The 27,966-nt window shown below is 37.1% G+C and overlaps 1 protein-coding gene across 1 annotated transcript in view; it reads right to left on the minus strand.

Annotated features, from left to right (window-relative positions):
- LOC133521900 (ankyrin repeat and fibronectin type-III domain-containing protein 1-like) overlaps positions 1–27,966 on the minus strand; it is a 69,434-nt gene that overhangs the window by 20,864 nt on the left and 20,604 nt on the right. Inside the window, exons 2-5 of the mRNA XM_061857020.1 lie at positions 22,081–22,233; positions 21,394–21,472; positions 15,771–15,874; positions 1,281–1,401 (exon numbers count right to left, since the gene is read on the minus strand). Of these exons, the coding sequence (XP_061713004.1) occupies positions 1,281–1,401; positions 15,771–15,874; positions 21,394–21,472; positions 22,081–22,233 (457 nt within the window). The remainder of the gene's footprint in view (positions 1–1,280; positions 1,402–15,770; positions 15,875–21,393; positions 21,473–22,080; positions 22,234–27,966) is intronic.

Consider the following 27,966-nt stretch of genomic DNA (forward strand, 5'->3'; position numbering starts at 1 on the left):
CGGGGTCTCTAACAACGTACTAATATATTGGTGCGGTGCGCATAAGTTGCACTCCGAGAAGTTTCTCTCTTCGGAAGCGGCTTATAATTAATTATTGATGGATGTGCCTTTGCAGTATCGGATCGCAAGAACGAATTAGGCATGATTTTACTTACTAGTGGGCACCGCATAATATACCTCTGCTTGAAGATGAACTACTCCATGTATGCATATACTCTGGTGGTACTTTAACAACGCCATTGTGTTGGTGTAATTTTACAAAGCTTTTACACAAGACAAAAGCAAAGAAACGAGGTATGTAACAAAGAGATGAAGTTTAAAGAAGATATGACGTACGAAATGTAACGTAACAATCGATACCGACACATGACGTCTTCAAGTTTCCAAGACAATTGACAGATGAAGAAGGTTGATTAGGTCCTATAAATAAAATAGAGATAATGGAGGTTGATCAGAAAGATCAGTATACGTGTCACGTGCTGGTGCGTTATTAGATCTATCCTTTTGTCATCCTTTTTTCAGCAAAGTGTTCAGAAAAGGATAGATTTAATAACCCTTTTAATATTTTTAATTTAGAGTTAATGATAGTCATTTTATCTCTGTCAATTATCCACTTAGGTAGGTATGGTCCTAATTTAAAACATATCTATGTATATGAAACAATATTAGGGGAACTAATCTCTTCAGAGCGCTGGTGGCTTAGCGGTAAGAGCGTGCGACTTGCAATCCGGAGGTCGCGGGTTCAAACCCCGGCTCAATGAGTTTTTTCGGAACTTTTGTATGAAATATCATTTGATATTTACCAGTCGCTTTTTGGTGAAGGAAAACATCGTGAGGAAACCGGACTAATCCCAATAAGGACTAATTTACCCTCTGGGTTGGAAGGTCAGATGACAGTAGCTTTTATAAACTAGTGCCTACGCCAATTTTCGGGATTAGCTGCCAAGCGGACCCCAGGCTGCCATGAGTCGTGACAAAATGCCGGGACAACGCGAGGAAGAAGATTCAACAATATTCTGGAATCTAATTTCGTCCGATGCCATGGCAAACAATGCCATTTTTTTGTATTATCGCATTTAGGTGTAAAGCCTACTTAGAGTTCAACCTTAGAATTGGTCAACGGAGTCTTAGCCTTTACACGATTGTATGTTCAGTTTGTCCGGCCTGGCATTATACTACGCAGCTTATTGCACACGGTACCTGTGCAATCCATCAGAGAGGCGTAGCAATTTGTATGTGTACGTACGTAGAGTACTCACGTATCTTTCAAAAGAATGTACCTTGTGCAAGCATCGTCCCGACAGGCACGCTCCGGGAAGCACCCAGCAGCATCATGCAGCCTCGCCTCGGCCTCTCGCGTCAGCCGCCGAATGTGTGCGCCCATCGCCTCTGCGCTCTTAACTGTAAAAAAAAACGTACCTAATTAAATGACTAAGTAGTTAACAACTGCTGCTTACCTACTACTACTTATTCTTGATAGTAGAAATAAAGGAAATATTAAATAATTATCTTTGGGCTAGACTTAAATCTTGCGATAAGTACATGTCAATGGCATACCGGCTCACCCTACCAACATAACCAACTTTGGTAAGTATGCCTCCTCTCGCCCGAGGACTTCATCTCTTCCTTCATTCGAAAAACAGTTGGAACTTACATGGCAATGTCAAAATAATGTCATTTTGTTATAATTCTTACGTGCATTACGCTCGTACTTATTCTTATTGGCATCTCCATGTCTTTTAAGGTATAGAACTACTTTTTTGTAATCTTTAGGATCTTTTTTAAACGCCATAAACGCCACAATCGTAGTTCCAAGCTCGTTCATATTTATGGTTTTTGACTTTTTTTATATTGTCACGTTATAATCAATGATTGCAGACCTACTAAAATTACAATAACGATTGGTCTTAAAACAAGTTCAAAATGGTTAATTATACTAGCTTCGGAAACAATGAATCCTGGCAAGGTACGTCATTGTAAAAGGCTTTCCTCTACCATTCAGTAATCTATTCACTAAGCTCGGCCAATCTCGGCAAAACACCGGTGTTTGGTTAGGGGTTTAATTTCGATAAATTTTGGAAACACCCTTATTAGTTTTGCGGAAACAAAAGGAAAGTTAATTGGTAGACTTAAGGGGTTTAGAACTTGGACGTATTTGAAATATTATAGAAATATATTTGAAGATTGATTTTAACAATTTTACGTGACCCAAGTCCTTTAATGACTCTTTTTCTAAGCGCAACTCAAAAGGACTCGAGCCTCCGAATAAAGACTTCGTTAACAAATTTATACGTTTTATCTAAATAACAGTTAAATAAATAAGCGTTATCATATGATTTGTGCTCATATCTCATGTTTCTTCTTCTTCTTCTTCTCAGCATATATGAATCCTTCTGCTGCTGCACAAATGCCTCGTTCATGGATTTCCATGTTATTCTGTATGCGGCGGTTCTATACCAGGTTATCCCTGCCGTCTTTCTAATATCGTCCGACCATCTGGCTCATGTTTATGTATACCTAAAGACAATGCGTTTTTTTTGTAAATAAAATATAGTTCTTTGAAAAGGAGTTAAGTCTCTAAAAAAGACCCGGGACTCTAACAAATTGAAAAGATCTCTAAGGAAAGAAGAATCTGAAAAACTCAGTCGAATCTTAAGAAAGCAAAAGCTTATTCTCTTATGTTTTGCACTGGGGAAATAATTAAAATAGGGGCTAAAATTGTCACATTGGACAGAAAATAACCACAGCCATTCGTTAGCTAGATGCGTGCTAGTGTTTCACAAGTCAACAATAAAGTAAACAATAACCAAGTCAGTTTCACAACTGGGTTTAGTGTATTGATTGCCGATACGGTAACACAACTATACTATAACTAAACTCGCCGGCCCCTGAGATGAAAGTTTCAACTTCCCCACCCTTGAGACCGCGTCGAAAAGCCAACACATTACTGCTCATTTACAGGGACTGAAGTTGTGTTTGCTATAAGCCGATTCCAAGTCGATCTGGGTTCCAAATATTCCAATTTGATTCAAAAACGTGACAGAGGGTAACGTAGTTATATCTACTAGGTACTTTTGCGATGTCACGCTGGAACTGCCATTTTGCAATCGACAACCGTCATGCCTTATCGTCTGTTTGATGTGTCGTCATGAAAGAGAACGCCCGCGATAAACGCTAATTCAAAAGTAATTAATTAATTTTAAGGTAAGTAAAGATTCTGGTAGCTATATGACTAACCAATGTTTCTTCAAAGTCATATAGGTTGGCAAAGTGCAAAAAGTTAAAATTAAACTAACGAATTAGAAATTGTAAAGCTCGTTTTTACCTACGCGCCCTACTTATACAAATTCCACGAAAATGTGAGTACAGATTATTAAATAGGCAGCGAAAAGTAGATATATAAAAGAATAAATGTTTGGTTTAGAACGTACAATGAAATGTTACCCTTCAATAGCTCTCTAAAATTAAAAAATGTTTCTTTTTCCCCAGATCGTCAGCAACAAAGACTTATTGTCTGGGGCCGTGTGTGCATAAAACTATAGGATAACTAGCTCCGAACTCGCAAGTAAAGTCAAAAGTTCGTCCTCGGAGCCCCAGGGCAGCACACGACTCTTGTCGATTATGCAGGGGAAAATAGAATATAAGTTTTCGGATTTTGAAACTTGGACGTTCTTAATACATTTAAAGGAATATCATACAAATTAAAGTAAAGAAGTAATGCTCGTAGTTATTTTACGATACAAGTGCGGAAAGAGGAAAACGCAACGAGTGGTGATAAATTAAAACACGACCGAAGAGTGTTATAATCGACACGAGTTGCGAATTACCTATTCTTATGGCTTTTGAGAATTTTTACCAGCATATAAATGTACAGTCGAGTTCACGAACATTTTTACAAGCCAACGTACCAAAAATATATTTTATCTACTCGTCGACTGTAATGGTTGAATTAAGATTTCGTATACCAAACTATAATTGAGTACTTTTCATGTATGGGCTCCCAACTCAAGTATAATGTTCTTTTCGATACGCTGTAGACGCTGTAGTCAATTATTTAAAAAATTGACCAATCACGTGCCGCCGCGCTTCCATAGATAAGACTAAACGGGGGACGGGCGGGCGTCGAACTTCGCGCGTTTATGTCTTTTGTCTACTGAGATACTTACCAATTTTCATTAATTATTTAGGTTTTGTAAAAAAAAAGCATTAACTTAGATGACTCGTAGAAAAAAGATTGTATACAATAGTGAAATACCTAATCAAGTTTTTCAATCTCGTACCTTACTTTGTCAACTCAGCAAGCTTCGTTGCCTAAACACGGTACTCAACTGGAAAGCTCTCTATTATATCACGATTGTATAAAATACTATAAACGCCTCTATGGTACTGACAATAAGGTCGTGTAAATATATTTTTGGAACGTTTGATTGTAAAAATCAAGCTAAACAAATGATGAAGTGATTCAAAAATGGATATTGGTTATAATAACACATTTTATAATTCTTTTATATTAATTCTTACCATATTTCACCATATTTAAGTAGTAGATACCTTTGTTTAGAATGCAATAATTAGGTTTTTATAAATACGAAACCGGGAAAAGTCCGAAACAGAAAAAAAGTGTTTCTAAAAGAAATAAATCAAAAGTGTGGAGCATGTTTCGTGAATGTAAACCCTTGGGTAAACCGTGCCTCAGTATTAGTCTATAATAAATCTTTCCGAACATTACCTACTTAATACAAACATAACCGTTTAATCTTATGACTTGTTTTTTGGTATATCGGGCGCCAATCTATTTGGCAAATTAATCCTGAAAACAAAGAAATATGCCGTATTACCTTACCTTAATTACGCACTCTTGAAAAAGAAAATAGGAACTTACTTCGTGGGGCAGTCCTAGAATAGTATATTGTGTGTTTCATGAAGATGTGTTGTATAATATTCGTGTTGTATTTATACAGGTACATTATTCTCAAATGCCACAAGAAATGGTTACTTTACTCGTATACTTAACTTACTTCGGTATTTATGTTAGTAATTCCAACCGCCGTCATTCAGGTACTTTATATTAAGCTCTGGGACCATGTTACGCAACTCAGGACGATAAATCTTCGAGCACGGCTCAGTAACATTGCTAATCCATTCACTCGTAAACCTCTTGGAAAATATTTTCTCTCGTATGTTGTACATTATTGGTACAAGTGTAAAACCGTTAACCTATTATCCCTGCTATACGCCCCGTACGGCACCACTTTTAATATGATTGAGTAATAGTACATTACTATAGAGGACGAGAAACGAACGGTTGCAGGCCAAGTAGATATAGACGGCCCAGCGTAGCGAGGTCGAATAGGGATACGCGGCCGGCAACCCCGTTTCTGATTTGTATAGTGCTTTTCTCAAACTCGCAATGAAATAATAATAAAAAAAATACGATAGTGATGATGATGATTGTTTCATGTGATAGGTGCACTGAATACAGTGCGTCGGGCTCCTAAGGGAAACGCATGGTTTAGGAGATACAGCCCTATAAAGATGTCTGCATGACTGAAAAAATAAAAAACTTTACAAGGCTGTATCTCCTAAACCGTACGTCGTAACGCAAAAATAATCAAATTTTCGTTCCCCTTTGAAACCCTGAAATAATATTTAACAAACACAAAAAAGAAAAAAAGCATAATGGCAGAATATTGCTTATAGGTTTTTTAAAGTTGAATGCCAAGACGTGCGATAATTTGATGTTTAAAAACAAAAGAAGGTTGCCTTACAGACCTAGGTGTGTAAGGCTGTATGAAATTCCTTTACATATATTATCATCTTCACTCATCGCACCTGATATGTGGTATTTCCGGACCTAATTTGACGTAAGATAGTTATCCAATTATGAGACTTAAAATAATGCGCAAATGAGTAAGCAAGGCTAAGGTGAACTTGAACTACAATAATAACAGAAGAAAGAACGCAGAAGTTTCGACATATTTTTTCCTTGGTTTTTTACTCATGATGTTTATTTACGATTTAGATGAAAAACAAAAATGGCTGCCATAAGCCTCCATTTACTATTCAAGAAAATTTGTAAATTTTGTTATAAGGTATTTTCTATGTAAATAATACATATTATCATTTTATGCAGGAGATCCAATACCCGTGTTGTAATTTACGTGAACACTATTTATTTACAACAGACAGATAGGTAAATTGATCAATGTGGTTTAAAATGAGGAATGAAAGTTCGTAATGGAATAATTGATGTTATTGATGGAAATTCCCATCGGGGATACTGATATAATATACGTAACAGGGGCAGAATCGGCACAATAACAAACAAACACTTTGGTTAAGCATAATCTGTAGATTACGGACGCCATTGATTCAGATAACTGCCATGGAAATGGGTAGGGCAATAACCAATAACAGCTAGTGGCAAACACTGGATTCATTTCGATACTTATGGCCCAGATCTAGTTATTAATGACAATGACACAAATAGAAACAAATAGTTGGCAATTCAGTTTATTAGTTGGTTAATCTCAACGCGATAATACTTTTCGAAAAATACAAATTAATTTTATCGATTTTCAAACGCTTTTTGTTGCTGATTTCCAAACGCTTTTCATTGATGAACTCTCGTTAAAAATATTGGAGCATTTCTAAAGTTATATTTTACGATATAATGTTCTACTTAGGTAGGTTAAGATTGCGGGCCCCCTCTGGAGGAGAGAAGCAGCATATCGGGCTGCTTGGAGGAGATTTGGAGGCGAATGCCCAACAGTGGGCGCATACTCGCGTAGCTTAGAAAAATCTCAATTAATTTTGTATTAAGCCAACACAACACCACAAAGTTTAGAAATAAAGGAAAAGTGGAAATTTATTTCTAAGCTTTGTATAAAAAATCTCATCGCAACATTTAGGTCAGTAACAATACAGATTGATGTGATAACTCTCGAATCTCTCGATAACCACACTCATATACTTATCTGTAGATGTCAATAAACTATCAGTTGTGAATCCCACGAATACTCCAACTCATTTTGAACTTTATACTCAATAAGTATAAGATCCATATTTAATAGTGATCGAAAACGATTGTTTTCAGTGACATACTGGTAGTTTCTGTGATTGATTTTAGATAAAAAGATAATACAATTTAATATTGAATACCACTTCTGAACTCGGCGTTATTTTGTCATTCATTACTTCCGTTCTTCTTTAATAGGTTAATTCATAATTACTACTTTATACCTTTAAACCAGCAATTCTTGTATATTTATATATTTTGGGGATCTCGGAAATGACTAACGATTTCGATGAAATTTGCTTTATGGGGGTTTTCGGGTGCGAGGAATCGATCTTATCTCTGGGAAAGCGCGCATTTTTGAGTTTTTATATGTTTTCCGAGCAAAGCTCGGTCTCCCAGATATATACTATACCTGAAGCTAATAAATAACTGGAAATCGCAGCGTGGGGAGATCCCCCAGAAGATGGACCTGGGCGATTTTTTTCGTAATTTTCCTGAACAACTCATTTTTATTGTTTAGTATTAGTAACATTAGTTAGTCTTCATGTAAATAAAAAGAATCGGTGTTGACTTGCACTATTATAACGCGTAATAATGTATGATTACTTAAGGTATATTAGGAACTTTTTTAGGTAAACAGTTAGGGATCTTACTATATACTTTCAAATTTGCTGTAACCTATAGTTGTTTCGTAAAATAAAGTGTTAAACCAAAATAAATTGGCAGCTATTTTAATAGCCTAGACGGTGCAGGTGTTAAGTAAACGTCATAATTTCACAGAAGTTTGACGTTTAAAATGACACGTGCCGGGGCACGCGAACTCGATCTTGATAGCCCAGAAGGGTCTGGGCCATCAAAATTGCTGCCAGCTTAGCTTGGTCTGACTCTACTTACTCACACATAGGAGCACAAAATATTGAATAAATCTGTTATTTCTGATTAGGTATCAAATCACGAGCAAAGGAAAGTTTTTTTGGCGCTAATCAAGCAAATCAAAACCTTTCGACTGCGTATTAGGATTTACATGGCTTTATCAGCCCATTCGTGTATCGAATTTGCGTGTGCAAATTCATTCAATCTTCCACATTGAATCCGGCTACAATCTAATATTTCCCGGTGAATATTTGACACATCCTCATTGGGCTTGCGTGTATCATGATTATCATGAATGGATCTTATTTATACAACAGTAAAAAACTTATTTGGTACACGCATACACACACATTTCTACACTGTTATGGTGCAGTAAGTTCAATTCGTGGATGAGTTTCGATTTTGTCGGACGACGCGAAGCTATAATGGCTGTTAGCGTTTTTCTTAGTGGATATATGTTTAATAAAAGTAAAAAAAACAATACAGTAAGTAATAACTTCCCGTCCGCTAAAACACGACAATAATGGTTTAATTTTTTTTATAACCGATTTGTGTGTTCCTCTTCTGGGTAAAGGCCTCCCCTCTCGCTTTCCAATCCTCCCTGTGCTGAGCAAGATCCCGCCAATCCCGCTGAAACGCATCCAAATCGTCCCGCCATCTCTTTCTCGGTCTGCCTCTGCCGCGACTACTCTGGGGATGCCAGCTAGTGGCTATTTTGGCCCATCTGTCATCATTCATCCGGCAGACATGTCCAGTCCAGTCCCACTTTAGCCTGGCGGTCTACATCCCAACATCGACGACACGAGTTTTGGCGCGAAGCTCTGTGTTCCTCACCCTTCTGTCTGTGTTGGTCATAATAAATAAAAAAGTTAAAGTTGGCTCAATAGAAAAAAAAAACACGCGTAGGGATTGAGTATAACCATCTGTTTGTTCATCAAATAGAAGTATCTTAGACATCTACTGCTTTTTTAATTTGTTTTTTTTTTTTCTTCTTTTTTTATGTCAAGTACCTAAACATACTGTTATATTTCTTCCATTTTATTTCCATATTATGGACCGTGCACGTTGGAGGGTCTTGTGGCCTGAGTCGGATGCATAAACATGTACATTGCGCCAAAAAGTGCTGCCATCTGCCGCTCTCGTACGTTTTCTTGTGCGTGGTAGGTTCTGCCATATTGTGGGCTACATTGGAAGCATAAACTTCACATTTACACCTCGCGCCAAAAATCTGACATCTCCTTTGCTGCCCCCTACGCTCCCTATACGTATTAAGCTAATTAATGTCAGATTTTATTAATTCAATACCTACACACGTTTTCCTCAATAACCATTATGACTTGAATTCATACTGGTTCTCAGAATTCACAAATTATGGAGTGGCCATGTTTAAGTTCTAAAACTATAGTATAGGCCATGTAGACGTCAAGTTTTTAATTTTGGAAAAACCCATCGTAGGCGCGCCTGTTAAACTGACAGTCCATATCAAAAGGGACCTTATGGCGGTCGGCGCTTACGACGCGTAGTGCCGCATTAGTATTGGCGCGCCGCTAATAACGGCGTGAGCGCCGACCGCCATAAGGTCCCTTTTGATGTGTAAGTTACTAAGTAAATATTCTTTATTGCTCCATTAACAATACATTTACATGTAAATTTACAATGAATATTTAGAAGAACAATTCTATAAATAATTGAACACGGGTTAAGTCAAAATGGGATCAAGGTGTATTCGGGTAATTCCTAACAAACCAACTCCAAGAAACTGTCCAAAGCGCACTGCTGGCAAAGCTGGCACTGTCCTCTGCCAACAAACTTTTTTGCAGTTTGGCAGAAGAAAAAAAAATTGTAAAGCAGGGTTTTTTACTAGAATAAATGTGTTTTTTTTAACATCGAGAACGTCCGAAACGAAAATTATCTGACAAACGATATTTTTAAATACATCTCATTGTAATTGTTCCTGATGTTACAAATGACCCCAATCGTCACGGGTCAATGAAACACCCTATGCCCTGACGAACCGAGCCGTGTAAATGAATTATTCAATTATTCTCCAGTACCAGGACGGCTTGAGATTAGTGTCGGTTATTCATTTGATATAGTTCCTACAGAATAGATAAAAACAGTATGACATCGATTTGTTTGCTCCTTACCTAGTTAAAATCGGCACGCCCGAAAGTTAAAACAAAATAGCGGTAAATACCGATTTATTTTGGTTTTACTCCGAACTTTCGTAAGAACGCGAACGTTTTAAGTACTTTATTGTAACTTTAATTAACCGGTTTGTTCGAAAACCGACGCCACGGCGGGTCAGCCTGGTGGTGTGCCACGTAAACATGGACTCCGCGACATAGGAAGAAACCGGTTTTTATTGATCTAAACAGGTTAATTTGACAAGAACTCTTATCACGAAAACCGGTTTTAAAAATAACGGTTTTTCGAGCGGAACCGAAATTAAAAGGTTTTGCGCCAAATTTATGATAACGGTTTTAAAGTCAAAGTCAACATATTCTTTATTCAAATAGGCCTAGCAACAAGCACTTTTAAATCAACCGGTTTGGGAATTCAACCGGTTTCCAAGCCTTGGTTTTAATGTTACGAAGTATTCGGCGACTATACAAGGGTAATACTCTTGGGATCTCCATATATACACAGTTAAGTAATGGAACGGTGGGCTCTGTCTCCGGGATTGTATTAATTTCGGAAATGTACCTTAAGGTCCCAAAGCGGGCCTTCTGTGGACGATCGTTTTGTGGCAGTCACGGCCCAGAGCGCGTCACTTTTCTTAGGTAACTTTGAATCGCGCACTCGTATAAACCAGTGTTAGTATATTTTTGTTTTATAAATTGTCACAATCAATTATAGTTTTATTAACCCTTTGTACGCTTTATATCTTAAACACCATTATCACTCAAACGCCAAAAAACCCGGGCTCAAGGGAGGTATTAGTAAACCTTGCTCGAAAGTGTGAAGGTTACTTTGTCAGCGTCCGCCATACAACATATAGTTGTCCTTGGCGCTGTAGACACGACTAGTAACGACGACTTTAGGTGTTCTCGGCGTTCAAAAGGTTAACAGACAAGGGACAAAAGTTGCATAGTACTGTATCACATATGAGTAAAAGGGAAGCAGATAACGACTTATTGATTTCCGTTTTTTGCGGTAGGTATATCTTCTGGCTATACATACCTCTCAAAGTGACAGTTATACGGGTTCTCGCAAGAACTCGACTTATCCGCTCTCTACCAACGAGTCGGAATACATGACCGGAGCGCGACAAATCCATTGTTCCGTCGCATTACGCGAGACGTCTCATAACTTAGTGCTGGTATTGTCGTTAATTGCGAACAGCGACAAATGATAAACACGACTTTAGCATTGAAGACTAGTATGTATAACTACGATATAAATATAGAACTTTAAGGATTTTTCGCATCCTTAAAATTCGCGTGAATGAGCCACTACGCGCGACGTGCGGCGCGATGTCAATGCACTTGTCTCAGGGGTGTGTAATGTTTTTAATAATAACAATTTGCGAAATTTCATTTTTCATAATTTGAATTGCATAATTTTGATATGCAGAACTTATGATTTGGTATAAAAACAAATACAATAAAAACGAATTGCATAATTTCGAAAGTAATTATAGTTTAGTAGCATAGTAATGTATTTGCATAACAGGCAACCAGTATAATGTTCACTCTGTATACTATTTTATACTCAGAACGTTTTTTATTCATGAAAACCAACAGCATAATATTGAAGGTGTGGTTTCACAATCAAACCACGGCAAATCGTTCATAAACTTTATTTATTTGATTGAGTTTGCTGAAAGTTTAACCACACTGAATTACTAATTAATAAAAAAAAACTTAAACATTATATTTGCATGGAACATAATCGATTTTTCTAAGCGTCAAACTGACCTACATCCGTACTTTACGTCTGTCGACATATATCATTTTACCGCAAAGCAGCGGCCAGTGTGAGTTGGAACCTCTGTGGTTCCTAAGGGATTCAGATAAACTTCATATAAACGCCTAGTGAAAATGAACAAGCAAAAATACAATTTCCGAGACATATGGTTCTGCCCATATGGTCGCAGTTCTACCTAACACTCCTCCTCGCTTCGCTCGTCGTCGTACCTAACGGCGACCAGCTTTGAAGTTGAAAAGGTAGATTGTTGTATAATTTTATAGTTTGATTGACACCAAGTATAGTTTGACGACCGGTTTGGCCTAGTGGGTAGTGACCCTGCCTACGAAGCTGATGGTCCCGGGTTCAAATCCTGGTAAGGGCATGTATTCGTGTGATGAGCATGGATATTTGTTCCTGAGTCATGGGTGTTTTCTATGTATTTATGTATTTATAAATATTTATATATTATATATATCGTTGTCTAAGTACCCTCAACACAAGCCTTATTGAGCTTACTGTGGGACTTAGTCAATTTGTGTAATAATGTCTTATAATATTTATTTATATCATAGAACACTATGTCACCATTAGTCAAAATGTAGTACTATATTTTAATTATTATACGAAATGTATGTTATAACAAGTAAAATTATTCCTAAGGATTGTTATGAAGAATGTTTTTATGATTATAGAGCATTCTGTCATTAAATTAGTATGACTAACAACTTTATATGTTTTGTTTTTATACATAATTTTTATTATGAGTTTCAATAGTAGTTAAATGAAATTATGCTAAAAGTTTGTATTAAAATTGAACGGCACCCTTGTCTCAGAGCTAGAAAATGAAACAAAACAGAGCAGTACATTATAAGTTCGTGAAATAGGCCACAACAATTATAAAATAGTTAAATATTATAGGGACATTCTTATACAAATTGACTAAGTTTTACGGTCAGAAGGCTTGTGCTGTGGGTACAACGACATATATAATATATAAATACTTAGATACATAGAAAACATCCATGACTCAGGAACAAATATCAGCGTTCATCACACAAAGAATACTCTTACCGGGATTGGAACCCAGGACCATCGGCCTCATAGGCAGGGTCACTACCTAAATAATTACCAAGATATGATTAAGCCTATTAAATATAAGTACTGAAAGAAACAATAAAACACAACTCATTCACTCACACACATGTCGAGTTATGGACCCAATCAATGAGAACAAATCAGTTGATCAGTAATCACCCTATCCCCGATCTCTGCATTAAGAGTGAATACCAATCTAATCTAACATCCCAATCTCCAATAGCTCCCTTTTGTACGGTAATTCGTAAAGACTTATCGAATACACCCATCCTAAAAAGCATATTTTCCTGTAATCCGTGGAATGAACAGATAATAGGTGTAGTATATTATATCAAGGAAACCGGTTAAATTCTCAAACACGAATTCATCAGTTGAAAAACGGTATTTATTCCATGTATTGCGCTATTAGGACGTTGTTTTATTCATAGAGTTTGAAAAGTTAGATGCGTATCGATGGACTATAATCGATGCTATCCTGTTTGTGGTTTTAAATAGGTACATCTCAGTAGTAATAAATCACGATAAAGTTATAATATAAAGTTCGTTTTTTTAGAATTTGAAAGTAGGCAAGCGATCTTGAAGTGTCTTTTTATTAAAAAAACACTTTTGAAAAATAAGTCACAGCAAATATGTAACAAATATATATCATATACGATTAGTTTCATTATTTTGAATTACAAGTAATTTTTTAATAAGCGTTTTTTTTAATAAATTACAATGAAATGACACGTCAAGATTATTTACCTTTTATGTAATGCTAAAAACAAAGAAGTATGGTAAAGATAGTTCCTCTAAAGCAGTGGTACTAAACCAACCCCGGAAGCGTCTAAAGTGATACGCGAATTTAACTATAAACATATGAATTTACCTTTACTACCAATCAGTTGATATGTCGACACGTGATTAAATAGACCAAGGGTTGGCATACATTTCAGAAGAGCCTACCATAGTAAAAATTTTAGACTCCCAGCACACAGCGTCGTAACGTAAGAGACGTGTAAGCGTATCCTAATACGCGCGTAGAACGAGAGCGATACGTGCACGAACAAATTCAAACAAGTCCGCACACGAAGCGTAGTCGTGGCGTAGCGACGAATTACGACAGTCGTAGCGTAAAAAACTACGACTCACCTATACGGTCACTCACGTGTTTTTAGTCACTCGCGTATTTTGAGTGGAAGCCGTAGAATTAGTTTAATGTTAGTATGTCTCACGACAGTTTAAATTCGAGTTTCTTCTTAATAATTAATGTGAATAAAACGACTACGTTTACGCGGCGCTTCGTGCTCAGAACTCTACGCCACGCCTCTCGTACTCGTAACGTTTTTACTGTACGCTTAAGAGACGCTTACGCTCCTTGTGCTGAGCTGAGGGCCTAAGAAGTCAAGGTGTCAATTCTTTTTATATTAAAAAATTCCAAGAAAGCCGTCATGGATTGTGATACCGAAATATCGAAGAAGGCCCCAAGTTAGAGCAGAAACTTGAACCGGAAATCACAGGTGTAGCCCAGAAGAGTCTAATGAAATAAAACACAAGACAGCAAACGACATCTAAGTCACTCTTTTTACTGATGCGCCAGCATAAACCTTTAAAAAAATTAGAAAATTTCCACATAATAGGAAAGCTTCGAATTTTCTCACATTTTTGTATGGGAATTGAAACTTTCCGAAACAAAGATGGAAATTTCTTATATATCTGTAAAAATTTCAAGAAATTACCGAGAACATTTCCGACTTTTTGGTCACTTTTCGCAACTTGCATATCTGGATCTGTACCTACTCTAAACCGGCTTAGCCAAAGAATAACTACAGCTTTAAAGTTCAGTTCAAACACTGCAGTCAGATCCGTACACATAATCCCTCGTTACTCTTCATACGAGTAGTTTGTAGTTTAACCTAAATTAAACTGAAATTCAACTTTATTATCAAATACGTAGGGATTAAGATTGTTTACGAATACGCTGCCCATTCGTATTCCGAAGATACTTTTGTGACCGCGTAGCTCTTTTTTGCGTTTGTGAAGTTTCTACCTTACACTGTAAAAAATAAGATCTATCTTAGTATTTCTGTACATGTAAATACGATGTTTTGGAAATAAAGTGTACTATTAGGCAGTGCAATTTGTATTTTTCTTTAGAGCAGCACGGAAGCATCCGCATCCCTAGTGAGCCCTTTACGGGGAGAAAAGCTTTAGTGGCTTTGCGTTTAACCTTTCTCAGAACCAATATATCTTAAGCGATGTACTTCTTCATAGAAAGGAAGCTTTTTTACGTAACAGAAATGAATAAACGAAATCACAGTTTCCTGCAAATCTGACTCGGCTTGAGCTAGATTTGCGGCATTGTGCAGCCACTTATAGGGTGTTGTCATTTAACGTTGAACATTTTCCAGGTGTAAGGTGCATTAGATATTTGCCATTTTCAAATTATCTCGCTTTCGAAATTGCCCCAATGCACCTTAATCAAAAATGTTAAATTTTTCCTGCTTCTGACAGTTCGATAGCCCAAATCATTTTTGAACAAAACATTAAGCACGTGTGTATGTGAAAGTTTTTTGAAAAAAGTACAGTTATCTATTCCACGTGCCCAAGTCGAAAATTATTAAATTCCACGTTATCTAATTATTAAGAAGTCTGATGAGCTTAAAGGGGCAAAGCTTAATTAAGTCGAATATATGAGTCACATGCAAGCACGTAATGTCTAATCAATGTGTAAACAGGGCCCGGTATGAAGGCCACTTACACTTAGTTACTCTGCAGAATATTTACGGGTGGGGGTAAATATCCACCTTACATGTAAGTATAATTGTCTAATAAAGGAAAGTAAGTAAAATGTTCGTCATATTAAATGCAGGGAAATAACTTAGGTACTCACATTGCGTGCCTTCTTTGGCTCCGAACTCCATGAGCATCTTGGTGAGCGGCCTGTTGTTCGCCAGCACGGCCACGTCGAGCGGCGACAGGCCATCGGGGTTGACACTGGAATATAGACAATTCGTAAATGATAGTACTGTATGATTCTACGTGCGTCTTACTGGTCAAAGGAATTTAAAACTTCTATACAGGTATTACATACCATATTTAAATTGTAGCGTTATTGGTAGGGAGCGGTCATTTTTATTGTGTACATGTACAGACATTTGGCAAGATCGTAATGAGAAAATTAGGGAATGCTTCTGGTCTGGTACTGAGTTTGTATGGTGAGAACCGGGAATTCTTGGTTCCGGTATTTTGTATAGAAAGAAACCCACCGGGAGCACTCCCAAGAGAAAATCCTGAGTTAACAAAATAAGAAAAACAGTGGCTTTGGTTTTGCATACAAAATCAAACAAAATAAAGTCGTAATATTCCCAATCCAGCTTTGAATGGAACATAGGTATTTTGCTGACTCATGTTAAGTATGTCAATTAGATAAGTAGAAAGACATTTTATATGTCGGCGGTCGATCTTAAGATCAGGCATTTCTGGCTGATTGTAATGTTCCTGTATAATGTTTTGACTGAAGTCAAATAAAACCACTTCGGATGCCCGAAGGACAAATTGCCTAGAAATAGGAGCCCGGCTCCGTCGACTCAGGGAGCGAGACAAAGATTTTCACGTTTCACGATAGGGCCTAGCGATTTAACGATCAGCCTGATCTTAACATCGGCCGCCGACATATAGATTTCTATTTTCTACATTCGTACATAAAATATATGCACATTTATATTCTCTTTGTTTAGCTACCAATATATAAGACAAAGTCCCTACAATAGAATCTTCTTATGAAAATTAGACTAGATACAAAGCTCCGTATATCTATTGTCTTTATTCTGCTACCTCGGCAACGAGTAAAAAGTTGTAATGCCTCGGCTGAAAAGAATGCCTTTTACCGAAAGATTTTTCTTAGAAAATATTCAAAGCTCTTTTCTATGAGTACTGATTGTAAATTTACTACTACACTTCATGGTAAGGTACGCCAGAGGTACAACCCTTAGTGAAATATAAAGTTTTATAAGGTGTTCCATTATCCTTTTTCACTTAACCCCATTTCCCTTTAGCCCTGAAGGCTTTGGGGTGATAATTCAGTATTAGGTAGACTGTATTTATATTACTTATCTAGCGCAATCCTTCTTAGTTTTACAGAAACAAAACATGATTCCGTGCTGTACGCGGTAAATCTGAAAATTAGTGACCACAAATCATATGGGCATCTGGTTCGACTATCAAACTATATGGCACATGTTTTTCATAGGCTTTACCCCTCTATTACAATCAATAAGTCTTTGAGAGTAAAGAAGAGCACTGGGTGGAGGCATAGTTTATACATACTTTTAAAAGACTGTATTTTTTCTTATTTAATGCATGTTTTGAAAAGATGTGTCCCGCCGAGCTTCTTGCCGGTCCTTATTGGGATACCCTTCTCCAATTGAGGATGTATTTAAGTCTTCTCGGGTCAGAGGTGTAGGGTTAGAGCCGGTGTAGCCTTATTTGACGTTCATAAGCGCATTGTAATATGCCTACTTGAATAATAAACTATCTTTATCTTTATTTTCTGTAGATATAAGTACCTATTCAATCAGTGTTAAAAATGTTCCATATAATCTTTTTGGTCTTTTGGCAATAAAGATCGATCATTCTGAATAAAGGCAGTTTAATATAATCGTAATTCTCGTAAATGTATCTTTATGGGCAAAATATAAACACCCTTTCGTTAGACTAGATAGTGAAACGATATCTTTTGTAAATAAAGTGATTTTGATGGTTTTTAATATAAAATGTAAAAGGCTACAAAAAACCATTGTGTCTTTAATCGTGTTATTAAAGCTTTCATGGAATTCTGCAGTGAAAAAGGATACGTAATTCAGTTATCTGAGTACCCGTGACATTTCCTACGGGCGAGGACGATGAGTACAGTCAAGTGCAAAAATATGTATCGAAAGAATCGTCTCATAAATATGGTACTACGCTCTTATTACACTGGAATAAGATGCTATGGGACATATTTTTGAGTAAGATGTGTGTACACCCATATTTTTACACTTGACTGTACATTATCACTATGTACCTAGTGCCAAAATGTCAGAGCCAGAGCGCAAGCGAATCTGATGCTAAAATACTATTGTCGTAAAGGGCCCGATATTTTATTTTTCATTTATCATGCTCTGAAAGTGGGTCGTTGTTGTTCTAAAAAGTGTGCAGAATATGATACGTTTCTGCACTAGAGCATTTTTTTCCAGTACGTTTTTTCTGTTTATATTACGATAAGCAATTAAAAGGTCCATACAAAAGGGGAAAACGTTTTTTCACTTCTAAATATTTTCCATACTCCATGATTTTTTAGTATGTTATTGACATAATGAAAAACTAGGTTTTCCTTTTTTTCTAAAAATTAGCAAAATATTTTTTTTAAAGCGAAGCCTATAAACCCAGAATAAATTATGCTGAAGCTATGGACAAGTGAATTGTTAAGATTTAGTTAGTGGAAAACGTTTTGTCCCGAAATGGAATTTCATAGAAAAAGTACCATTATTTCGCTAGGGTCGCATAGCTCTTCCCTCTTAAATGGATTTGTTTTACAATTTCCATTCTTTAACTCCTCATTCCATAACTCACGACACTTTTACCTAAATTGTTAATTGAAAGTACACTCAAGAAATACTATAAAAGAATATGCATGTATTTTACTTTCCCCGTATTTGTAATGAAAAGTAGAGTGTTTAACTTGGGTAGTGTAGTCTCGGACTATTGTTGTAGTTTTTAGGGTTCCGTACCCAAAGGGCCTCCGCTAGCTGGCGCGGGTGCACGAAGCGGACGAGCGGGTTAACGAATTAACGAAAAATAGTATGAGCGACGCTAACTGAAGCGAACGCGTGCGGCGGATTTCACCTACAAATAGCACCCGCGTGCGTGCGCACGCGGCGGGCGTCCAGCTAGCGTAGGCCTAAAGGGTCAAACGGGACCATATTACTGAGACTCCGGTGTCCGTCCGTCTGTCACTAGGCTGTATCTCATGAACCGTGATAGTTAGCCAGTTTCTACAGATTATGTATTTCTGTTGCCGCTCTAACAACAAATACTAAAAACAGAATAAAATAAATATTTCTTTCCAATCTCGAGGTTTTGATCCAATCACCGAAGTTAAGCAACGTCGGGCGGGGTCAGTACTTGGATGGGTGACCATTTTTAGAGATAATGGCACGGAACCCTTCCTGTGCGAGTTCGACTCGCACTTGGCCGGTTTTAGTTGTTCGTCAGATTTCTATAAGAATAGATAGTTTCCTATTCTGTACTCTATATAAGGCGCTAACAAATTAGCTAGGTACCGATATTTTACAGATGGTACTTTACCTACATACATTAAAATAATTATCTTTAAATATAAAATAAAGGCAACTTTTCATATCATTTTTTTGTTGTCAGTTATTCGCGGTTGTCAGTTTTTGCGGATCGATATCGTCCGGCGAACTAGTAATCAGTAGGCTCCTTGACGGGTATTGGGACGGTTGTATTGTTCTACAGGAATACTATCGCACACCTCTACATACATCTAAGTTTAGTGGAATGCTATACCTGCCTTTTGGACCCGGGTACGTCCTTAAACTACGTCCAAAAGAGAGGTATTGGCATTGTGAATGTCATCTCGCTTTGTGTGGTAGTGCAGAGCACAGCGGATGTTATTCCAGATCTAGAGCAGAGCCCAACTGGGGAAGTACCTCCACCTTACAGAAAACCACAGCCAAATAACACTAGACCCTACTCATAGTGTTGTGTTCCTGCCGGTGAGTAAGGTTGCCAGAGCTCAACGAGGGGGAGGGGGGTTTAGGGTCGGCAACGCGCATGTAACTCCTCTGGAGTTGCAGGCGTACATAGGCTACGGAAACTGCTTATCATCAGGCGGGCCGTATGCTTGTTTGCCACCGAAGTAGTATTAAAAAAAAGACCTGTACCTACGTTCATACTATTTATGTCGTAGGATAATTCTACTTGGTAGTCCTTGGCACTTTCTCGCAACTTCTATTTACGATGCCATTTAAGCTTGGAGTTATCTTGACGATTGTATTGTGTCGTGATGGGTGTTTTCATAACCTAATTAATTATTTATAAACTAACCATAGTTTTGAGCTATGCGCTACCCGTACAATCAAATATTGCAAGTTGTATGACGCCATTGTGATTTTGTTATATAGAATAGAGAAACCTCGTAGCAATTGGACGTAATTTAGGGAATAGGATAAGTAAAATTGTATACACACAAATTGTCAAATTTTAGAGGATGGATCCTTTTCGCTTAACTACGTCCAGTTTTCCTTGTCATAAACCGGGCGAGCGCAAAGCGCGAGTGAAGCCTTTAAATTTCATCTTGGCAAAAAATGCTTTCGTATGTCTGTTCGAGTCGGCTGTCCTCCTCGTCAGATCGCATTTTGTAAGCAGGTCCGATATTTACATATGTTTTCCATTCGGTTTTGCAAACTTTTTAAAATGGCGGAGCTCACAGTGCCACTAGTAGTTACTTTCAATTGATTGCAAATAGTCCTATTGGTTCATAAATATTATTAAATCTAAGTTGTAGTTTGATGCCTCAGTTAGAAACAGCATTGGAGAAAATGTAGCCCTTTGTATAGATAACGTAAAGGGAAAGGACGCCCGAGATAATGAGTGCCCCAAATTCACTTACTTATAAATAAAGTAGAAATAATTCGACCCTTATATTTGTAAATAAATTCTTTGAGTGTACTTGGTTTACGCGAGCCCAATTTTAATATTTCAGCAGAGGGTAAACAAGTCAAGAGTTGCTATTTAATACGTCATTAAATATTTAAGAGCGGGTTGAAAGGTTAAAATTAACTTTGGTGGCATTAAAGCTGGCTCGACACACTAGGGTATGTCTGCGCAGTTTTGCCTGTACAGTTAAACTGCACAGGTAAAGTTGTATAGGGAACTGCACAGTCGAATGCCACACATGCTCCGTTTTACCTGTGCCGTTGATAAAACTGCGCACGCATACAATAGTGTGTATGTCAGCTTTAACCGGATAACATATATATATTTTTGTAAAATAAAGCTGGCCATACACACTAGGGTATGCCTGCGCAGTATTATCCACTGCACAGGTAAAACGGAGCGCGTGTGGCATTCGACTGTGCAGCTCCCTATACAACTTTACCTGTGCAGTTTAACTGTACAGGCAAAACTGCGCAGACATACCCTAGTAGCATACCATATGAGAGACAGGTGGAAATATTTGCTGTCATCTAATGAAGTCTCGGTAGCTCAGTTGGTAGAGCAATGAGCTAGAGATCCAGAGTCCCGACTTCGTATCTCGCTCGAGACAGAGAATTTTTCACTTTTCATTTATTTCAAATATGTGTACGCAAGAAAAATGGACACACCGCCGCAGTTATTTCGCAGCAGTAATGCAGCTGAAATTGACATCCAAATGTCACCTTAATATGTAACTCCAGGGTAAGGGAACCTGCAGTAAAAAAAGTTAAAGAGTAGTTAGGGGCAAAGTTTACCTATTGACGTCGACATCGGTGGAATCGAGGATGTTTCTGGCTTTGTCAAGGTATCCGTGTTCGACGGCAGCGAAGAGTGCTGTAACAAATAAATGCCGATTGTTAAGAAACATAAATATCGTTGGAAGTCTTAGTTCAGATTGTTAATACAAATACAGATGTTATTTTATCGTACGACCTTCAAAAATATCTAACACGATGAATCCATCGGGAAAATGTAAGGATGGCCTTTTGACTTTATACATAAGGTCGTTGAATTGCAGGATATTACAGTTAGATTTATGGTGTTTTTAGTACAAATAAAAATACTTTATTTATAACACCAATTTACATGTCATGATGGTATAAGGTGGTATGTGGATGGTATGGCGTTAAATTGTCTTTCGAGACATCAGATCATAAGATCAAAAATAACGCCATCAAAGTAATTCCATGTTTATGTGCTGCGTGAGTTTTTTCAATTATAATTTTTTGATTTACGGTATGCGTTTATTTTTCGGACATTCGCAGTTAACTGACTCAAGAGTCGCCATGACTGGCGCAAATGTATTAGGAGGGCTGACCCCGAATAGGGAAAAAGCCAGGGGATTGATTGCATTCGCAGTTAAATCGTGTTAAAATTAAAAAGTAACAAAACAAATAAAAACCGGACATCCCACAACCAAAAAAAAACAAAAACAAAAATACCGTGTAAGTGTATGTTAACTTGAGCGACTTTGTCAAGCTTATCATTCGTCTTCTGCCTCCTCGCCTTGTCGAGGGGCGGGGGGAGCGGCGCGCACGCCGAGAGGGACGGCAGCTCCCCCCCGCACCCCTCGAGGAGCGCGCCGTACTGGAGCTCTAGGGGAGAAAGGGGTAAATTAAAATAAAGGAAAATAAAAAATAATGAAACATTTTGAACATGTTTGCGTATAGGCAGATAGGTACTGGTTTTGACAAAAGTGTAAATTCGTATGAAACTACAACAGCTAAATGTTAGCTTTAAAAAAAGTCTTACCTCTCTTAAAGCAAACGTGTTCGAAAGCAAACTTTCCAAAATAAACAGAGACCAGTTAAAAAAATATTCAAATATAATTTAAATAATCAAAAATGATTTAAAATAATAAAATCGTCCATAAGTGTAACTAAATTATAGATATAAGAGTAAATATAATTATCGAGTGTAGAATGGAAAAATAAATAAATCATTTAGTCGTGTAGATATGTCCTTTCATGTGAATTTAAATAGCAAGGCTCCTTTTATGCCTTTGTATAATGGATTTATCGTATTTTTTTAATTACTATGGTTTATGAATAAATCATATACTCTAAGACAAATTACATATAAGTCTATCACCTGCTTTTAACCTTTTAGTATACACCGAACTACAGTAAAAGTAGGTACAAAGAACTGACAGTCGCACGAAATAGAGGACATATCAGCCCGTAGGTTATAAAGGTATAATCAGACGCCTACAAATTCACGACGCTAAAAGCCTGCCCACACGTGACGGAGTCAATGTCGCACGGATTGTATGTTAATGCAATAATGTACACTCGCCGACCGCGGTACACATGAGGAATATTTATCATTTTTATGGCATTTTCGTTGGAATTTCGAGTCGTTAATACCGATTTGTATTCTTCGATTTATTGTGCTTTGGTAAATTCGCTAAACAATATAAATCTGTCGTTGTTAACGTCTCAAAATTTATTTATATGTATTTTTTGTTATTTATTTACCTGACATTGTGGATAACAAAGATAATGGTCATTTTGCGAGCAATAACTACAGTATTTATGGCCTTATTTATTTGGATTTGATATACATATTATCCATACAATTTCAAGATTAAACCAAATCATGAAAAAATATGTGACTGGATATAAGATATAAGTACCTGGGCGACCGAGCTTTGCTCGGTTATAACTATTTATTGTAATATGGTGGTCTATAGGTGATAATCTTAACTTTTTTTTTTACTAAATTAAACTTGTCTAAAACAATAAAAATTAAAAAGTTATATATAAACTTGAACATATAAAAAAAAAACAAAAGTTAGTCACCGGGCGAGATTCGAACCCGTAACACTCGTTTAGCAGTCCGCGTCTTAACCCGCTGGACCAGACGGACAGTGGCCGGCAACCCGAAATTAGCGACCATATTCTGCGTCGAAAGAAAAAGGCATGAAAACTCGAAAACACGCGTTTTCCCAAACATAAGACTAATCTAGATCGATTGTACACCCCCAAAAACCCCCATATACCAAATTTCAGCGAAATCGTTAGAGCCGTTTCCGAGATCACAGAAATATATATATTTATATATATACAAGAATTGCTCGTTTAAAGGTATAAGATAAATGTAACGTCAAAAAAGATATTATAATAGCTAATACGTAAAGTAGAAACTCATTACTTTTAGGACTAACTCATTTTAGAATTCTTATATCTTTCCATGTAATAAATTGAACAATATGTATCTAACGCCGACGGTACAAGTGAGGTCGCCACGAATGGCCTTATTAGGCACACTTGATATATCACGATTAGCTACCGTTCGGGCGCCAACACTGGTAAATCCAAAATTATTAGCTAAACTGCGAAGAGTCGGAGTAAGGTGCAGTTTATTATAAGATGCTAGAACATTCAAATTATAGTTTACGACTTTAATTGAGCGTTGCATAAGACAATACTTCAGTGCGCCTTGGCCTTATTTAGTATAACTCAACGCGATTAGCTGTACGATCATTAAAAGTAGCTAATTTATTAAGCCTTCTTAATGTGCAGAGTGTGTGTACGTTGAAATTTATGTTCAAACGCTAAGGAACTGTCCGTGTCTGTGTGTTAAATAAGCTAGTAACTATAACCTATAAAGCAAGGAATATAATGAGCTTTTAAGTAAATTTAGATATATATAAGAATACCTGCAATAATAAACTAACTGACAGAATATGGCGCACTAAAACATCTAGCAAAGTTTAAATATTGTACTACTTACAGTATGCACAGTAACACATCCTTTTATGTTTTCTGAATAAATGTCCTATCTATCTATGAGAATTATTATTTATCTGAGAACATTTTTTTTTTATATTGTCCTGCTAGAATTGTAGGTAAAAATAAAACAAAACCGTATTTTCAGTTTTTAAATGGCTTTGAGTGTACTCAATAAAACCCTAGTCCTCAGTACAGACGAGGTTACCTCGAATAACCTTATTTGGCACACTTGATCCATAGCGATTAGTCGATCGGTCGTTAAAACTGTCACGCGGCGACATTGAGGTTTAGCCAATTCGAGCCGGAAGGATGCAAGGCCGGTTTTAGCAATGAGGAAAATTTGGGGGCTGGGATGTCCTGTATTCTAAATTCTTCATTCCGACTCACCGGACACTACCTATGTTTATTTCGTCATACGTTCGTAGTAAGCAATAAAGCTAATTTTCATTAATAATTTTGTGTCATTTCTAATTCTGTCTAAGAGATAAATTTTTAGCTATAAGACCGCCTACGCCTGTTGTTTAATTTGTACTTGACTTGTTGATTCTGAATTCTCTGTATTAATTTCTTGTACCGAGATGTGCAATAACGAGTATTTGTATTGTATAACTTTATGTTAATAAGAACTTCAGTTATTCGGATAAAAAATATAGATCGTGTCATTCACGACGACGCGTGCGTCTGTAATAATTATTATAAATGTGAAAGTAAAGTAATCCTGTTTATCTGTTACCACTGCACGCTTGAACTACTGAATATATTTAGATAAGATTTGCCATGGAGATAATTTGAATCCTGTCACAGAATATATCGTAACCTAGTTCACAGTACTAATTACTCGGAACATTTGGTAGTAATATAGACCTTTTGTTTGGGCACTATGGTAATAATTGCAACAACATTTTCGCCGTAATTGTGAAACGGCGTGACGATATGATAGTTTTTATCATGAAAAAGGGGATGGTAATAAATAATAAAGAATAATTATTGCGAAAAACTATCCGATCTACCCGACTTTCTCCAAATGGCGGAGGATCTCGATATTATTCTGATATCATAATCCTTGTTTAATTAAAATGACAATTAAATAAGAGTTAATCACATTCGTTTGTTGTTGATTGTACACACGAGCCTCTCCGAGAACATTAAATTAATAAGTTAATTTAATTTTTGTTCCCCTTTTCGTAGAATTTCACAAATGCGGTATGAGTTATTCCTCAAAACCGTGTTGATGATGATGATGATGTAGAAGTTATATAGACGTAGTTTATGTATTCTTCTTCTTCCTCGCGTTGTCCCGGCATATTGTCACGGCTCTCTTACCTTCTAACCCAGATGGTAAACTAGACCTTATTAGAATAAAATAGAATAGAGAATAGAGAGCGTTTATTCGTTGCAAAATAAAAAAGAACAAGTAACATAACATATCATATAACTCATATAAGCCACGAAATGGTCCCGACTCAGCATGGTGCTAGCCTGGCTAGCCTTCCGTCGGGGTCATTGGGGTTAGTCCGACTTCGGTTTCCTTCACCGAAAAGCGACTGGAAAACATCAAAGACGTATTTGTCTTGCGTACGCGTTTGCACTTGGGTTCGGTTTAGCGTGCTGCACGCTTAGTATTAGTATGTACCCGATTACTGCTTAATAATAGTGACGGATCAAATATAGGTAAGTAGGTTTTAATTTATAAATATATTAATGACCGAACATTGCATGTTAAATAAAAACTTGTAATCGACGCCTTAATAAAAAAAATGGACTAGTGCGATTCGGAATCGCTCACCGAGGGTTCCGTACTTATTTGGTATTTGTTATTATAGCGGCAACGGAAATACATCATGTGTGAACATTTCAACTATCTAGCTATCACGGTTCATGGGATACAGCTGGTTACAGACAGACAGACGGACAGTGGAGTTTTAGTAACAGGGTCCTTGTTACCCTTTGGGTACAGAACCCTAAAAAAACATCACACACGGGTGACTCATCCAATAAAATATGGTAATAATCATAATTGTACTACATTTCTAAATAAATGAATGTGCTATACTTCCAAAAAGTGTCTACAAACATTTGAAGTGACAGCTACTCCATATAAAAATGAAATATCATGGTGACCATCATTCGACTCGACGGGTATAAAAATAAGATTACCTAAGATAGATAGTTAGCCCCGGAAAAAGGTGTACAATTTTGAAAGTCACGAAACACCTATACGTGTCATTATCTATGAAAAGGGACCTTATTGTCGATGGCGCTTATGCCGCACTGTGTGGCGCAGCGTAGTTTATAATATGGGAGCATCGTTGATAATGGCGTAAGCGCCACCGACAATAAGGTCCCTTTTCATAGATAATGTCACATATTATTAACCGACTTCAAAAAAGGAGGAGGTTCTCAATTCGACTGTTTTTTTAATGTATGTTACTCGATACCTCCGAGAATCGTGAACCGATTTTCAAAAATTATCGGGGTATATTGATGTTAATATTAACCCCGAGATGGTCCCGTTGGCACCAAGTCCAAGATCTTGGAGAAATCGAGGGAACTCTTCAAATGTATATGTATGGCGCTTTTGGTAATATTTGAAGTCGGTTTTTTTTTTTGTTAAAAAGTTATTATTTTAATTGACTCGTCCCAGGTACCTGGGCAACTAGCTGTTCATCGGTGGACGTCAGAGTTGCGGCTACTCCGCTAAATAAGTTTTAAAATCTGCAATTACTAAAAACATTTAATTATAATTAACTGCGTCTTTCAAAACTCAGTTGTCAGTTTTCTAGCAAATCGGCTCCTAAATTAACAAGATTGATGATATAAAAGGAAATGTTTTGTCGAAAATACGCAGGAAACACGTGACATAACGCAATTACGCAAATGAAAGAAAGCAGCGTACGCGGTACGGTGAAAAGTTCCCATAATTGTCCATTCGTGCGCGAGTTCGTGCGCATGTTACATCGAAACAGTAATATTATCGTGTAATGGCGTTATTTATAAACGTTTGTCAAATCTAACAAATTATTGACAATCCGTTATCTTGACATTTCAGTTTATTACGAGACAACATTTTAGAGAGATTTATAAGACCGCGTACTGGACGCACACGGCGTGCGGACCTGGGCTATAACCGCGAAAATCGAAGTTCGTCAATTGTGGGCATTTTTCTCTGTCACTCTAATTACGTCTTAGTGAGAGTAAAAGAGAAAGATCCCCACAATTTGCGAATTTCGGTTTTCGCGGTAGGCCCCCTGTTTTGGACGACAGCAAACGCTTGTCGCGCCGCCCGTCGCCCCACTCGCTCGCCGCGCCGCGCGCTGCGTGCGTCCAGTCCATGGCCTAAGAGGTTGCTAAGTTTTATTAATAAGAGGGTTAGACATTTACCCCCTTATTCATAAAACTTTACGGGCCTGATTTAGTTAAATTATGTTTTATCCCGTTCTTACAAATACACAAGTCTAAATGTCAGATAAGGACAAACGATTCATAGCTAATTCAGGCCAGTAACGCGTTTATGAATAAGGCCATTAGTTTTCTTAGTTTAATAATATGTGAGTACTGCCTATAGTCCTATACATGTTACTTGTCTATGATGCA

This window comes from Cydia pomonella, chromosome 10 (assembly GCF_033807575.1).
Source record: "Cydia pomonella isolate Wapato2018A chromosome 10, ilCydPomo1, whole genome shotgun sequence".
Classification (NCBI taxonomy): Eukaryota; Metazoa; Arthropoda; class Insecta; order Lepidoptera; family Tortricidae; genus Cydia; species Cydia pomonella.